Below are 14,549 nucleotides of genomic sequence, written 5' to 3'. Positions count from 1 at the left end.
TTGTCAAGCTGCTTATTTAACTTATATGCAGAGTACATCATGAGAAATGCTGGGCTGGATAAAGCACAAGCTGGAATCAGGATTTCTGGGAGAAATATCAATAACCTCAGATATGCAGATGACACCACCCTTATGGCAGAAAGCAAAGAAGAACTAAAGAGCCTCTTGATGAAAGGGAAAGAGGAGAGTGAAAAAGTTGGCTTAAAACTAAACATTCAGAAAACTAAGGTCAAGGCATCCGGTCCAATCACTTCATGGCAAATAGATGGGGAAACAGTGACAGACTTTTTCTTTTTGGGGGCTCCAAAATCACTGCAGATAGTGACTGCAGCCATGAAATTAAAAGATGCCTGCTCCTTCTAAGAAAAGCTATGACCAACCTAGACAGCTTATTAAAAAGCAGAGACATTACTTTACCAACTAAGGTCTGTCTAGTCAAAGCTATGGTTTTCCCAGTAGTCATGTACAGATGTGAGAGTTGGACTATAAAGAAAGCTGAGAGCCAAAGAACTGATGCTTTTGAACTGTGGTGTTGGAGAAGACTCTTGAGAGTCCCATGGACTGCAAGGAGATCAAACCAGTCAATCCTAAAGGAAATCAGTCCTGAATATTCACTGGAAGGACTGATGCTGAACCTGAAACTCCAATATTTTGGCCACCTGATGTGAAGAACCAATTCATTGAAAAATACCCTTATGCTGGGAAATATTGAAGGTGGGAGGAGAAGGGGACGACAGAGGATGAGATGGTTGGATAGCATCACTGACACAATGAACATGAGTTTGATAGGCTCTGGGAGTTGGTGATGGACGGGAGGCCTGGCATGCTGCAGTCCACGGGGTCGCAAAGAGTTGGACATGACTGACGACTAAACTGAACTGAATTGAAGTAAATCTTAAAAGAGTGTCTTATAAAAATGGAGTACATCACTACACAGATGCTTTTCCTTGGGTCATTAAGAGATTCTTCATGTGTCATGGTATTAGAGTAAACACATATTTTGACCAATCTCTGTATCTAAACAAATACCTAGGCTTAATAGCTCAAATAAAAGTGTACCAGTTTCAGTGTTTATAAGAAAGAGCAATACCTTTCTAAGTCATATTCTATTTTCAGTTGCTTTTTTATCTTACATTTTTAATCCATACCACTCTTCCAGTTGTTTAAACTTTAACCTGCCCTGTTTCTACAACAATATGCTTCTTTCACTTCCTTCTCATCAATGTTTTGTTCCTCAGTTCCAACAATGTTAATTACAGTAAATTTAAAATTCAACTACATGTATCAGATATCATATTTACAAAAGGAATGAAACTAAGTTTTATGCTGAATTTCACAGGAAAATTAAAGTTGGTTAATCAAACCACTTTCTTAGAGAAAAGAATACTTCAGACTGTACTACTTGTGGACACAAAGTAATTATCCTACAGAGATTTAGGGCTTTTCATATTTTGCCTTATTGGCACATTAAAGAAACAAAGAATAGTTTCAGCTTTTCTCAAAGTTTCTCTGTGAAGCACTGAAGCTGGGCCTAAAATAGGTCTGAAGCAACAGCTCCAACTCAGCCCAGATGGCTGCACTCAACAGAACCTTCTGCAGCATCCTGACCTGGATAATATCTAACGTCAGTATCAGCTATCCAACCTGCAGCCTCAGGCTCCACCACAATCTTTTCTATCAAAGTCAGAGAATGATACTGACTAGAAGGCAAGAATATCGTGTGTTGAGAGATGGCACAGTATCAGAGTAATGGGGAGAGTTTCCAGCGCCAACAGGGCCCCTTGTGTCCACAGAACTTCCATTTTCTTCCCCACCTATTCTGATTCCTTTGTCATCACCACCAGCCCTTCCCTGCTCCTCCAGGGGAGGATGAGGATCAATGCACTACATATGGCTGATCCTCCCCAAGCGCTGACTGAATAAAAGAAGGGTCAGGGGAAGGGAAGGAAGGGAGAGAGGAGAGGAGCATAAGAGCAGCAGGGTGTAGAGGACAGAAAACAAACCTGTGGCGCTCACTGCACAATGATTTTTCTCATCCAGAAAGAGGGGAATGAATTAAAGCCCTGTCACGGATAGCATCACCGACTCAACGGACATGAGTCTGAGCAAACTTCAGGAGTTACTGAAGGACAGGGGAGCCTGGTGCTGAGGTCCACTTGGTCACAAAGAGTCGGACATAACTTAGCAACTGAACAACAACACAGATACTTAGCCCACGTTCTCTTCCACCTCCAACCCTAAGAGAATGTCATTCTCCCACCACAGGGATGCAGGAGACAAGCTAAGGGAAATTTTAGTGTGGTTTTATAAGCAGATGATAAATAGTAAAGGATATCTGAATGACACCTCTTATATTCAGTATATACTCAATCACATCAAACAAGCCCAGTGAGTTCTCAAATACCTAGCATTCGTTGCTACTTAACAGGGAAGGAAACAATAGAAAGTCAAATAAGCCCCAAGTGAGTATGAATTCTCTGAGGCCTCCTTAAATCATTTTTGGGGCAAATCCAGATATAAATAAATAATTTTCAATTATAAAGTAGAACTCTCTGATTAAATACCAAGAAAATTATTGGCACTTCAAGGAAACACAATGGGAGATTACTTCAAAGTTTAGTCAGCTTATTTTAATAATATAAAGTTGGTAGAAACAAAGAATAATGCTGCTCTCCTGCAATTATTATTTATTAAAATAAATATTGGTTCACCATTATTCCACCCCCAAGATAATAGTCAAAAGAAAATTTTACCTCATATTTGGAGCAAAGTACAAAAGTCTGGTCTCCTCCAGAGAAGATCTGCTTAACAATATGATATTTAAAGCGATCTGTCAAAAAATTTTCAAGAGCATGTTTTTCAACAATTAAACTTTTTCCTTGATCCCCTTTTCTAACATTCCAAAATACGTTTCCGAGTGGTTTCCTATCCATTTCATTATGTCAGAGAAGTAAGAAACCTTCTCCTGGCTCTCTTCCCAGGACTGTTTCTACTTCAGTTAAAACTAAACATATAAAACTGTATCTTCCACTCTAACCCCCTCTTCCTCCTGCCAACTGCCGGCTAGTCCTGACCTCGTTTCTATTTTTTCATTCTAACTCTGTCACGCCACTGAAGTTTAAAACAGTCACTACTATAAACCATAACATCAGCTAAGACACCACTTAGCATCTGAGTGTGGAGGTCTGCAGCCACTTCCGGATGACGCTCGCCACAGACAGATGGACCTCCATGTCCTGCTTCCGCTTTGCGTCCCATCACACCGTGCCCACAGCGACACTCGCACACCACCGTCTCACTCAATTCTAACATGCCTCACTACTTCATACCTCCATGCTCCTCCCCTCTACCACCCCCAGGGCACACTGTGCTCTCCAGGAATGGCGCCCCCTAGAGCGTGATGGAAAGCTGCTCCTGGAATCGCGCAGTTCCACGGCACTCACCACAGCCTACCCCTGCATGGTCCTCTACCTGGCTAACTCCAAACCATCCTTTAAGACACAGCTCAAACTTCCTCTCTCAGGAACACTGTGCTCCCAAATTACCACGAAGGTTCCTAAAACCAGCATTTATATAACAAATTGAAATTCACCTACTTACATTGTAAGTTTTATCCTGTAATTAAACTTTGAAAACTTTGTGGTTTAAAATTAACCTATGCACTAGAGTTTTTAAAAATTGGTGTATTTCTTAAATATATGCTTCCCTAACATGAGTACAATGCCTTAGAGAAAAAGAAATTTATAAATGATAGATAAGAGGACACCTGGCCATTTTTCCACTTTGGGGAACATGATCAAAACAAAATCTTGTTTATTTTACATTTCAAGTTCCACTACATTCTTAGATGCTCATATATTCATTCGATGAATATTTATTGAGTGAAAAGTTTGTGCCAGACCCTGTGCTATATGCCAGGTTTCCAAATAAGAAATGACTCTGAACCAGGGTCTCCTGCATTGCAGGTGGATTCTTGACCAACTGAGTTATCAGGGAGGCCCTCCCTGTACTTAAGTTTCTCATAATCCAGTAGGGTATTTATGGTTGTTATTGTTAAAATTCTGATTAAGCCATAACTGTGCCACTTCATAGTCCTCAAAATCGAAATCAGTTATTAAATCACACTTCTTTGTAATGACTCTCCATCTCCATTTAAACTTCTGGATTTATTGCTTCAAGTCACTCTTACTGAACGACTGCCTTATTTTGATTTCCAGTGAAATGAACACTGTGTTATTTAGCTATTTTTTAAGAGAAGAAATAGAAATGGCATGAAAAATCATGTCATATTGTGACCAAAATAGCAATCATAAAGGGAAGGTAACAAGAATTCAAGCATTAAAAGCACTGGCTTTAAAGTTCACAGACAACAACCTAGTGGTTACCAGTGGCGGGCAGTGGGGGGAGGTGCAATACAGAGTTGGCGGGGGTAGGTAGGTACAATCTACTGAGTGTGAGATAGCCTACAAGGATGTTTTGTACAGCACAGGAAATATAGCCAATATTTTGTGATACCTGTAAATGGAGTGCAACTTTTTTAAACTGTAAAATTTTTAAAAATTAAAAAGAACACAGGTTTTAGAAAGAGGCAGGCCTGGGTTTAAATTCTGCTCCCAGAATCTACATCATTTTGGGCAAGCTACTTAACCTCCGTAAGATTCAGTTTCTTCATCTCCAACATGGGGATAATAACTACTAGTTCTTAAGGTTGTTTTCAGTGTTTAGCATGGTAATGGAACTTGGTTAAGCCTTCAATAAATATGAACTTTCATTATCAGCAACAATAGTAAATAAAATGTATACACCACTATCAAAATCCTTATGGCCAAAATAGAATTTTTGCTTTATTCTCTAGGATCTCAACTGTAGACAGTTAAGTGCTCAAATATTTGTTGACTGACATTAGAATATCTTGTATTTATTCCCTCCAAAAGACCTGAAGGTTAAAAAAAAATACATGTTCTATAACAAGTGTTTTTAGCACTTAAAATACCTTAACCTCCAATAAATATCACTCTTACCAGCTCTGGCTGAAAGCTGGCCACTGTGGGCGGCCCAGTAACCTTTCACAGGAGAAGGGCACTTGACGTTACAAGTGTGTCCAGTTCCTAATTGACCTCTGGCTCCACAACCAAATGCATAGATGAGTCCAGAAGAAGGCACAAAAGCTAGGGTGTGTTGTCTAGGGGAAAATAATGTAAATTAACCCAACAGCATTGTTTCTACTGATAATGAATGAATACACACACTGACTTTTAACAACCATATGTGAGCACAGCAATTCCTGCAGGTGACCCCAGAAACCTACCCCCTCGTGTTTACATGTGCTTGTTTTTGCAATGCTGGATCTTCATAATACCGTCCTTCACTGATACCCTAGGTCACTGGGACCGTGGCAAGACTTGGAAAGAGTTTAAGGGCCTGCTGCATTTGGGATGAACAGAAAGAGGTGGGGAGAATCAGCAAAATTTCCAAGATTTCTTTGAGGCTCTCTCACTTTCCTTTCTACATGTCTCCCTCACGTCATGCTATTCTTTATCTCCAAATAACTATACTGGCCCCATGTAGCTCTGCTTCTCTAAAACCCTTCCTTGCCACACCCTGCTCAGACTGAACTCTCTCCAAATTTTCACCATAGGTGTGCATGCAGTTGATTTCTTAAAACAACGCTGGTTAGGAGTAGCCATATCACTACAAAGACAAGATCCATTTCTGAGTCTTAATAGATCTGAGGAAGTTCTTAGGAGCACTCACCTGCCACAAGCAATTTGAGTGACTTCACTGCCCATTAGCTCCAGAACTCTTCTTGGATTGACCTCATCATTCATGGAATCATGTCCAAGTTGCCCACAGGAACCAGCACCAAAGGTAAACACACCTCCACTCTAACAAGGAGCAAACACCACATAAGTGCACTGTATCTCTGAGTTTGGGTACACTCCTCTAACTTCTGTATACAAAATTCATATCACAACAGTCTGTACAAGAACACTATGCCCACTTGACTCTTAGACAAATCACTTCTTTGGAATGTTCTCTAAACAGAAAAGAGAATTTTAAAAAAGAATTTAAGACTACATCTTTATGGAACAAAGACAGTACTGCTCAAGGGAATGTGTGCCATCTATATATAAATTTTAAAAATAGTTTAAAAGCACAACAATGTTAATAAACAGGAATACAAAAGGAGAAAAAGGTAGGTGAAATGAGATGAACTTTACATGACCATTCATATGTAAGAAATTAAATGCTCCACAGATTCCTTAGCAAGATTTTTTTTTAGCAGCTATACTTGAACAAACACTAAAGCATTTTATCTATAACAGTTTGTTCAACACAAAAATACTTTTTCATTCTCTCTAGGTGTGACTGTCTTAGAAGCAAAAGAAATAGGTTGAATAATTTTAAAACATTAATTACACTGCTCTTTTTTTTTCGTCATTCAGTTGTTCAGTCATGTCCAACTCTTTGTGCCCCATGGACTACAGCCCTCCAGGCTTCCTTATCCTTCACCATCTCTCAGGGTTTGCTCAAACTCATGTTCATTGAGTCAGTGATGCCATGCAACCATCTCACTCTGCCTTCAATTGTTCCCAGCATCAAGATCTTTTCCAATGATTCGGCTCTTCGCATCAGGTGGCCAAAGTATTGGAACTGCAGCATCAGCATCAGTCCTTTCAGTGAATATTCAGGGTTGATTTCCTTTAGGATTGACTGGTTTGATCTCCTTGCAGTCCACGGGACTCCCACGAGTCTTCTCCAGTACCACAATTCAAAAGCATCAATTCTTCGGTGCCCAGCTTTATTTATGGTCCAACTCTCACATCCATACATGACTACTGGAAAAACCATAGCTTTGACTAGACGGATCTTTGTTGGCAAAGTAGTATCTCTGCTTTTTAATATGCTGTCTAAGTTTGTCGTTGCTTTTCTATCAAGGAGCAAGCGTCTTTTAATTTCATGGCTGCAGTCACCATCCACAGTGGTTTTGGAGCCCAAAAAAATAAAATCCCTCACTGTTTTCATTGTATCCCCATCTATTTACCATGAAGTGATGGGACTAGACGCCATGATCTTCATTTTTTGAATGTTGAGTTTTAAGTCAGTTTTTTCACTCTCCTCTTTCACCTTCATCAAGAGGCTCTTTAATTCCTCTTCACTTTCTGCCATAAGGGTAATATCATCTGCACATCTGAGGTTATTGGTATTTCTGCCTGCAATGTTGATTCCAGCTTAGGAACATCAATATCACTGTATGTATTTCAAGGTTATATATATTGAACTATTTTTATACACTATTCCTACTCTCTCTAAAAGACTCTATCAAAAATAATCAAGCAAGGATAATCATTCTTATTATAACAGTACCACAGAACAAACCAGAATACTAAAGTCCCTTACTTTTGTAAGAACTGCTGTATGTTCTTCTCCACAACTGATATAGACGACTTTCTGTGTTCGCAGGAGCTTCACGTGGCAAGGAGACTCTCGATCTAGAAAAAGAGAAATATCAGAAAGTCAGTATCGTCTGTCTTTGAGATGAAATATGCACAGTTCTCTTAGCCTCAATTTTGGGTCCGCCTTGACTCCTGATTCTCCTCTTCAGCTTGCTGCCTGAACCCCCACTTGGATGTCTAATAGACATCTCATTTTTAATATATTTAAAGCCTAATTCCCCATACTCCCTGACTCTGCCCATCTTCCTCCCTACTTCCCCATACAGTTTTCCTCATTTCATAAATGCAGCTTTACCCTTCCACTTTCTCCTCTCTTTATTTCAAAGTACATCCAACAATGAGGAAAACCAACTGGCCCCGCCTTCATAATATATTCAAAATCCATCTTTATTCCCACTGCCTCCAAAGTGGTCTTCTAGCTTCCCCATGGACCGATTCTAGGCAAAGTCAAATCAGATTACTCTTCTCCTCAAAATCCTCATGTCTTCCCCTTTCACTGAGAGAAGCCAAAATCCTTACCCTGTCCTTCACGGCCCTACACTGCAGGGCCTCCCTTCCTCTCAGAGCTCCAACTCTGCTACTCCTCTCCCTGCTCATCTCACCCCCAAGCCCACCATGATTCCTCCCACATCAGAGCCTCTGCACTCCCTGTTCCCCCTGACTGGAACAGTTTTCACCCAGCTCCTCTAAACACCTCCTCTTCTACTGGACTTCCTACAGGGCTCTGCTAAACATCTTATTCAAGAGGCCCTCCCTGGGTACCTTACATAAAATAGGAAACTTTGCTCTCAAAGCCTCTGACATACTGCATACATTTGTTGCTGTTGTTCAGTCGCTCAGTCCTATCTGACTCCTTGAGACCCCATGGACTGCAGCATGCCAGGCTTCCCTGTCCTTCACCATCTCCTGGAGCTTGGTCAAACTCATGTCCATTGAGTCAGTGATGCCATCCAACCATATCATCCTCTGTCACCCCTTTTTCCCCCTGCCTTCAATCTTTCCCAGCATCAGGGTCTTTTCCAATGAGTCAGTTCTTCACATCAGGTGGCCAAGTATTGGAGCTTCAGCATCAGTCCTTCCAATGAATATTCAGGGTTTATTTCCTTTACAATTGACTGGTTTGATCTCTTTGCTGTCAAAGAGAGTCTCAAGAGTCTTCTCCAACACCACAGTTCAAAAGCATCAGTTCTTCGGTGCTCAGGTTTCTTTATACTCCAACTCTCACATCTATACATGACTACTGGAAAAACCATAGCTTTGACTATATGGACCTTTGTCGGCAAAGTAATGTCTCTGTTTTTTAATATGCTGTCTAGGTTTGTCATAGCTTTTCTTCCAAAGAGCAAGCGTCTTTTAAGTTCATGGCTGCAGTCACCATCCACAGTGATTTTGGAGCCCAAGAAAACAAAATCTGTCACTGTTTCCACTGTACACATACTGGTTTGTTGTCTGTGTCTGCCCACTAGCATGCAGTCTCCACTAAGTCAAGGCTATTATCTGTTTTGGTCCTTGCTGCACCCTTAGTGCCTGACACAGGGCGAGCACACAGAAGCTCCTCAGGAAGCATGTCCTAAACAAATGAAGTTAAGAGGCCACGTGAAGCCTTCACCCACCTTTCTCATCACTGAGCCCAAGCTGCCCTGCATTATTCATCCCCCAGCCAAATACAGCTCCTGAGAGCGACAGGGCAAAGCTGTGGGCCCCTCCTGCAGCCACCTGCGCCAGCGGGATCCCCTCCAGGGACCTCACCCTCTGTGGACTGGCTTGGGAAGGGAACTCCTTCCCCAGACCCAACTGCCCATGGCTGTTTCTCCCCCACGTGAAGAACTGGCCATCTGAAATCAGAAGATGATAACCGGTATTACCAGAAAGATACAAGTGCCATTCACAAATATAAACTTATTAGAACAATGGAGTTCCCCCAGGGCTCATTTGTTAAGTTGCCCCCCCCCCAACACACACCCAAAAGCAAGGAAGCAGACACACTTCATGGTGTAAGACTCTCACAATCAGAACTCCCACTGTCATGACAACACAGAGGATCAACACCCATCCAAGGCTATTAATATTTATGCAAAGAAAAAACTAAATGTTTACATCAGTTCAGTGTCGAATAGGCCAATTATCAGGCTTAGATCCACTAAGCAAAGGGAACTAGTTCTGACCATACCAGGACTACAGGAGACCCAGGACTTCACAGGGTCCAGCTATGACCTGGACAACACCATGTGTTAATGCTGACTTCCCCACAAATTTATCCTAACAGAATATAGCAGTATATGTTGGCTTAGGTTTTCCTAACTTCATCTTCTTCATTTATTTGGGTGCTTTATGGTAGAATAGCCATATGAGTTGTAGCTAAGAAAAACCAATCCTCTGTTCAAGTACACTGATGAACAGTCTTGCCTCCTGCTGACTTTCCCTGAGAGAGGTGGAACAGCAGTGATAACCATCTTCTTCATCATCCACACCCTGAGAAAAGTATGAGCTACACAAGGGCTGTCTGAGAACTGTCGCTGTCCAACAGGAATGCATAGAACCTAACTAGTCAGTTAAATGTATCCCATTACATAACATCACATAAAAATACGAAGAGAAATGGTTCCCAAATTAACACAACACTAGCATAGATTTTAACGTTACATTACCAGTTGCAAGAGCCAAGCAATGCCAGTTGCCACAGGAAACTTGTAATATTGTCTGCTGGTTCAGCTTTTGTATTAACCTAAAACAGAAAAGACTTTCCCTTTAAGAAGGGCATTCACAATGATAGGAAATATTCCCAACTAAATAAAATAGCTGTAATAAGTAACACCTTTTACAAAACACTTTTTAAAATCAAATATATGATCTTACATGATAAAGTTCTATTAAGTCTTTCACTAACGTCCCGAATCTTTGCTGGTTACCATTTAAAAGAAAGAAACCCTGCTCTGCACTTAAACCCATTACCACAACCCTGTGTTAATTTCTACCTTGTCATCTCCAATTCAGAGACAAAAGGAGTAAGCTGCCAAAGACATACCCTAAGTACATGGCTGGTATCTAAATGGCTTTCGAATGCAAGCAATGGTGTGATGTCATAATCTCACTTCCAGGTACACAACCAAATGAACTGAAAGCAGTGACCCAAAGAGATATTTGTACACCCACATTCATAGCAGCATTATTCACAAAGGCTATAAGGTAGAAGCAACCCAAGTGTCCATCAACCAATGACCAGAAAAACAAATGTGGTATATACATTTGGAATATGTATACAATGGAATATTCACCACTCTTTAAGAATGGAAATTCTGACACATGCTACAACATGGATGAAACCTGGAATTATGCCTAGTGGAAGAAGCCAGTAACAAAAAGACAAATAGTCTACAGTTCTATTTACGTGACATATCTAGACTAGCCAAATTCATACAAATCAAAAGTCTAATGGTGCCTGCCAGGGGCTAGACGAGGAGAAATGAGTTTTCATTTAGTGAGTGTAGAGTTCTATTTCTACAAGAAAAAAAGTTCTGGAGATTGGTCACACAACAGTGTGAATATACGTAACACTATTGAACTGTACACTTCAAATGGTTAGGATGGTAAATTCTTTTAATTTTTTATATATGTATTTTTGGCTGTGTTGGGTCTTTGTTGCTGTGAGAGCTCTTCTCTAGTTGCAGTGAACAGGGGTTACTCTTCATAGCCTTGCATAGGCTTCTCATTATAGTGGCTTCTCTTATTGCAGAGCATGGGCTCTAGATGCATAGACTTCAGCAATTACAGTGCATGGGCTCAGCAGTTGCAGTTCCTGGGCTCTAAAGCACAGGCTCAGTAGTTGTGGCCCATGGGCTTAGCTGCTCCATGGCATGTAGATTCTTCCATTGGCAGGTGGATTTCTTACCACTGAGCCACCAAGGAAGCCCAAGATGGTAAATTTTATGTTATGTGTATTTTGCCACAATTTTTAAAAATTACTAAGGGCAATGCTTCCAAAACTCTTGATTCCCTAGGATGGTAAAGAGGAAGATCATATGATCACTTTTTAAAACTCGATCCCCTGCTTGCTTATGTGAAAGAGATAAGAACAGTACCTATTCACAGGGTTGTGATAAGAATTAAGTGAAAAAAAAGTTTGGCACTGCCCAGTGGAGTATGACAGCCTGAGAAATATCTCCTGCTTCCTATTTTAGTAATTCATAGGTTGCCATGTTTCTTTTCATTAAGTGTATGCCATGGGAACAAAAGACTCAGAGGGGCATTTTACAAGATAGATGCCTAACAGGGAAGTTGGGGGTTACTTAGAGTAACAGGTAAATGTTGCTTTGACAGTTTATTTTCTCGGATATAAAAAAAGTTTATAAAATAGAGTTCACATATGCATTTAGTACCAAATAGAACCCAACTATTTTTTATGGAGATAATTATAAATTCACATGCAGTTGTAAGAAATAATACAGAGATCCCCTATAGGCTTTATCCAGTCTCCCCCAGCGATGACATTTTGCAAAACTATAGAAAAAAAAAATCATAACAGGGATACTGACAAAAATACAAACTACCAATCTCACTTCTTTGTCCCCAGTTTTATTTGTACTCATTTCTGTGTTTGCAGTATTTTTGTCACCTATGTAGGCTCATGCATCCACCACCATATTCAACATTTCCAATACAAGGATTCCTCGTGTTTACAACCACTCCTCCCCTCCTCCATCATAGCCCCCGGCAATCATTAATCTACCTACCCTCCATTTCCAAAATATTGTCACTTCAAGAATGTTATGTAAATGGAATCATACAGTAGGTAGCCTTTTAGGATTGGCTTCTTTTTCGCTCAGAATAATTCCCTGGACATGATATATTTGCAGCAATTTTTTCGCTGCATATATCAATTGCTTGTAGAATCCCGCTATTTTTAAAAAACATTTATTTTATTTATGGCTGTGCTGGGTCTTCATTGCTATGCAGGCTCTTCTCTAGTTGGGGCCAGCAGGGGCTACTCTCCAGTTGCAGTGTGTAGGCTACTTACTGCGGTGGTTTCTCCTGTCACGGAGCACAGGCTCTAGGACATGCATGGGTTTAGCAGATGTGACTCCCAGGCTCTAGAGCACAGGCTTAATAGTAGTGGCACAGGGACTTAGTTGCTCTGCAGATGTGGGATCTTCCCAGACCAGGGGTCAAATCCTTGTCTCCTGTACCAGCAGGCAGGTTCTTTACCATTGAGCCACCAGGGAAGCCCAGAAACCCACTATTTTTTAAAACTGAAAAAAGTCATCCTGTCTTAGGGACCAATGTTTCAGAACTTTATGCAACAAGAGTCCTTTTCCTGGCCAGTTTCCACTCAAATTCCCCACACTTCTCCCTTTATGGGTCACCATTACCCTTACGACAACCTTCACAATCACAGTTACAATAAAAAAAAAAAGGCAGGTCAAAAGAAAGAAGACAATAAGAAATTGTACCATAAGATGGAGAAAAGGGGATAGATATGCACAAGCAAACACTGTGTTTTACCTACTCATCTTACTCCATCCTCCCAACAACTTGGTAAAGGTACACAATACTACATATCTTCACTTTTAAGTTAGGAAACTGAGGCTCAGATAAGTTAAGCAATTTGCCCAAAGCAAATCACCTAATATGGAATAGAGCCAGTACTGGAATCTGAGGCTGTCTGACGTCAAAGCTATATTACTTTCCGTAATACTAAGATAGGAATTGATGAATTTATCTTAATTAACTTATAAAATTATATACAAACTAAAGCCTCAGAAGTCATCCATAGTTTAGGCATAACTAATAAAAATAATAATACATTGCTACTCCAACACACACTACTTCATTTTTTGAAATGAAATGTCACTAATGACTTTACTTGAGTATTTGTTCATCAACAGATGAAATATTTTTGTCATGAACGTTATAAATCTTTTTCTTAATATTACATGCAATTTCACTAAAATAAGCCATCCCTTTTTTAAAATTTCCACTCACCCTCTTCTCCCAAAATTAAATTAATTTTTGAAAGTAATGAACCCAAGACATTACCTATTCTAACTCAGGAAATGAATTAAATTGCTCTTACTTCCGTGTTCCTCTTTTCCCTAAAACAGCTTTTGATTAAAGAGACAAAAATCTAAGAAGGGCAAAACGGAGGAGGAGGAAGAATGTATTGTACTTTAAAAGGGACAATAATTGGGCAGGGGAGGAGAGGCCATTTATTAACCAGACCTATACTGAGCAATGCACGTGCTAGAGCGTCCTTAGCAATGGTGATGTTAAAATAAATAATCCAGTTCTCCTGGCATCAAGAGCTCACAGCTTTGTACTAAAATTAGTTATTAAATTAAAAATTGCAATGAATGTGACCAGTACTGCAACAGGAGAACGTTGTATATTTGAAGTACAAAGGAACAGGAACTAAATGAAGGATATAAACCAGTGGCTTCTTTGATCATTGAGAACCCTCAACAAACAGAGATGCAACCCCCAAAATGTCCACTTGAGAGTAACTTCAATACTACAGACATTTTCTTAGTGGTGAAGCATCTGTTAGATACCCAAGTCATCTAAGATTTTGCTGTTGTTTAGTCACTAAGTGGTGTCTGACTCTTTTGTGACCCCATGGACTGTAGCCCGCCAGGCTCCTCTGTCCATGGGATTCTCCAGGCAAGAATACTGGAGTGGGTTGCCACTTCCTTTTCCAGGGGATCTTCCTGACCCAGGGATCAAACCTGAGTGTCCTGCATTGGCAGATGGATTCTTTACCACTGAGCCACCCGTGAAGCCCTTCATCTAAGATTTAGAATTAAGTAAACACTTAAGGGACTAAAAATCATTGTATGAGTACTTCTGTGTTAAAGAACTTATGTACATTTGGTATATTAACTGTTGATAATGCTGAAGGTAATTTGGCCTATTATTAAAGAGTAACAGGTCAGCTTTTTGACTGAATTTTAAAGTGTCTAACTGAACAATTGATTTAGGCTTGCAGTTTTAAGTTAAAGGTTAGTAAGTGTAGCATGTGAAAAGAGATTTTTTAATTCACAATTTAATGAGCTCCAAACACTACCAGCAACAGGCTATTGGAATAAACGAAGTATAGTT

At 40.2% G+C, this 14,549-nt stretch overlaps 1 protein-coding gene across 12 annotated transcripts in view; it reads right to left on the bottom strand.

Moving 5' to 3' along the window:
• The window catches only part of HERC3 (HECT and RLD domain containing E3 ubiquitin protein ligase 3), a 138,114-nt gene that overhangs the window by 74,486 nt on the left and 49,079 nt on the right, over positions 1-14,549 (bottom strand). For all 12 annotated transcript variants that reach the window (XM_081594402.1, XM_081594362.1, XM_081594395.1 and 9 more), the window contains 6 exons: positions 10,106-10,182; positions 9,071-9,292; positions 7,402-7,493; positions 5,755-5,885; positions 5,022-5,182; positions 2,754-2,830 (listed from right to left, as the gene is read on the bottom strand). In XM_081594402.1, coding sequence (XP_081450528.1) covers positions 2,754-2,830; positions 5,022-5,182; positions 5,755-5,885; positions 7,402-7,493; positions 9,071-9,292; positions 10,106-10,182 — 760 coding nt within the window. The remainder of the gene's footprint in view (positions 1-2,753; positions 2,831-5,021; positions 5,183-5,754; positions 5,886-7,401; positions 7,494-9,070; positions 9,293-10,105; positions 10,183-14,549) is intronic.

Source organism: Giraffa tippelskirchi, chromosome 1, assembly GCF_054371585.1.
Source record: "Giraffa tippelskirchi isolate mGirTip1 chromosome 1, T2T-mGirTip1v1.2.pri, whole genome shotgun sequence".
In the NCBI taxonomy this organism is placed as follows: Eukaryota; Metazoa; Chordata; class Mammalia; order Artiodactyla; family Giraffidae; genus Giraffa; species Giraffa tippelskirchi.
The sequence above is the reverse complement of the archived record's forward strand: the minus strand, read 5'-3'. Positions and strand labels throughout refer to the sequence as shown.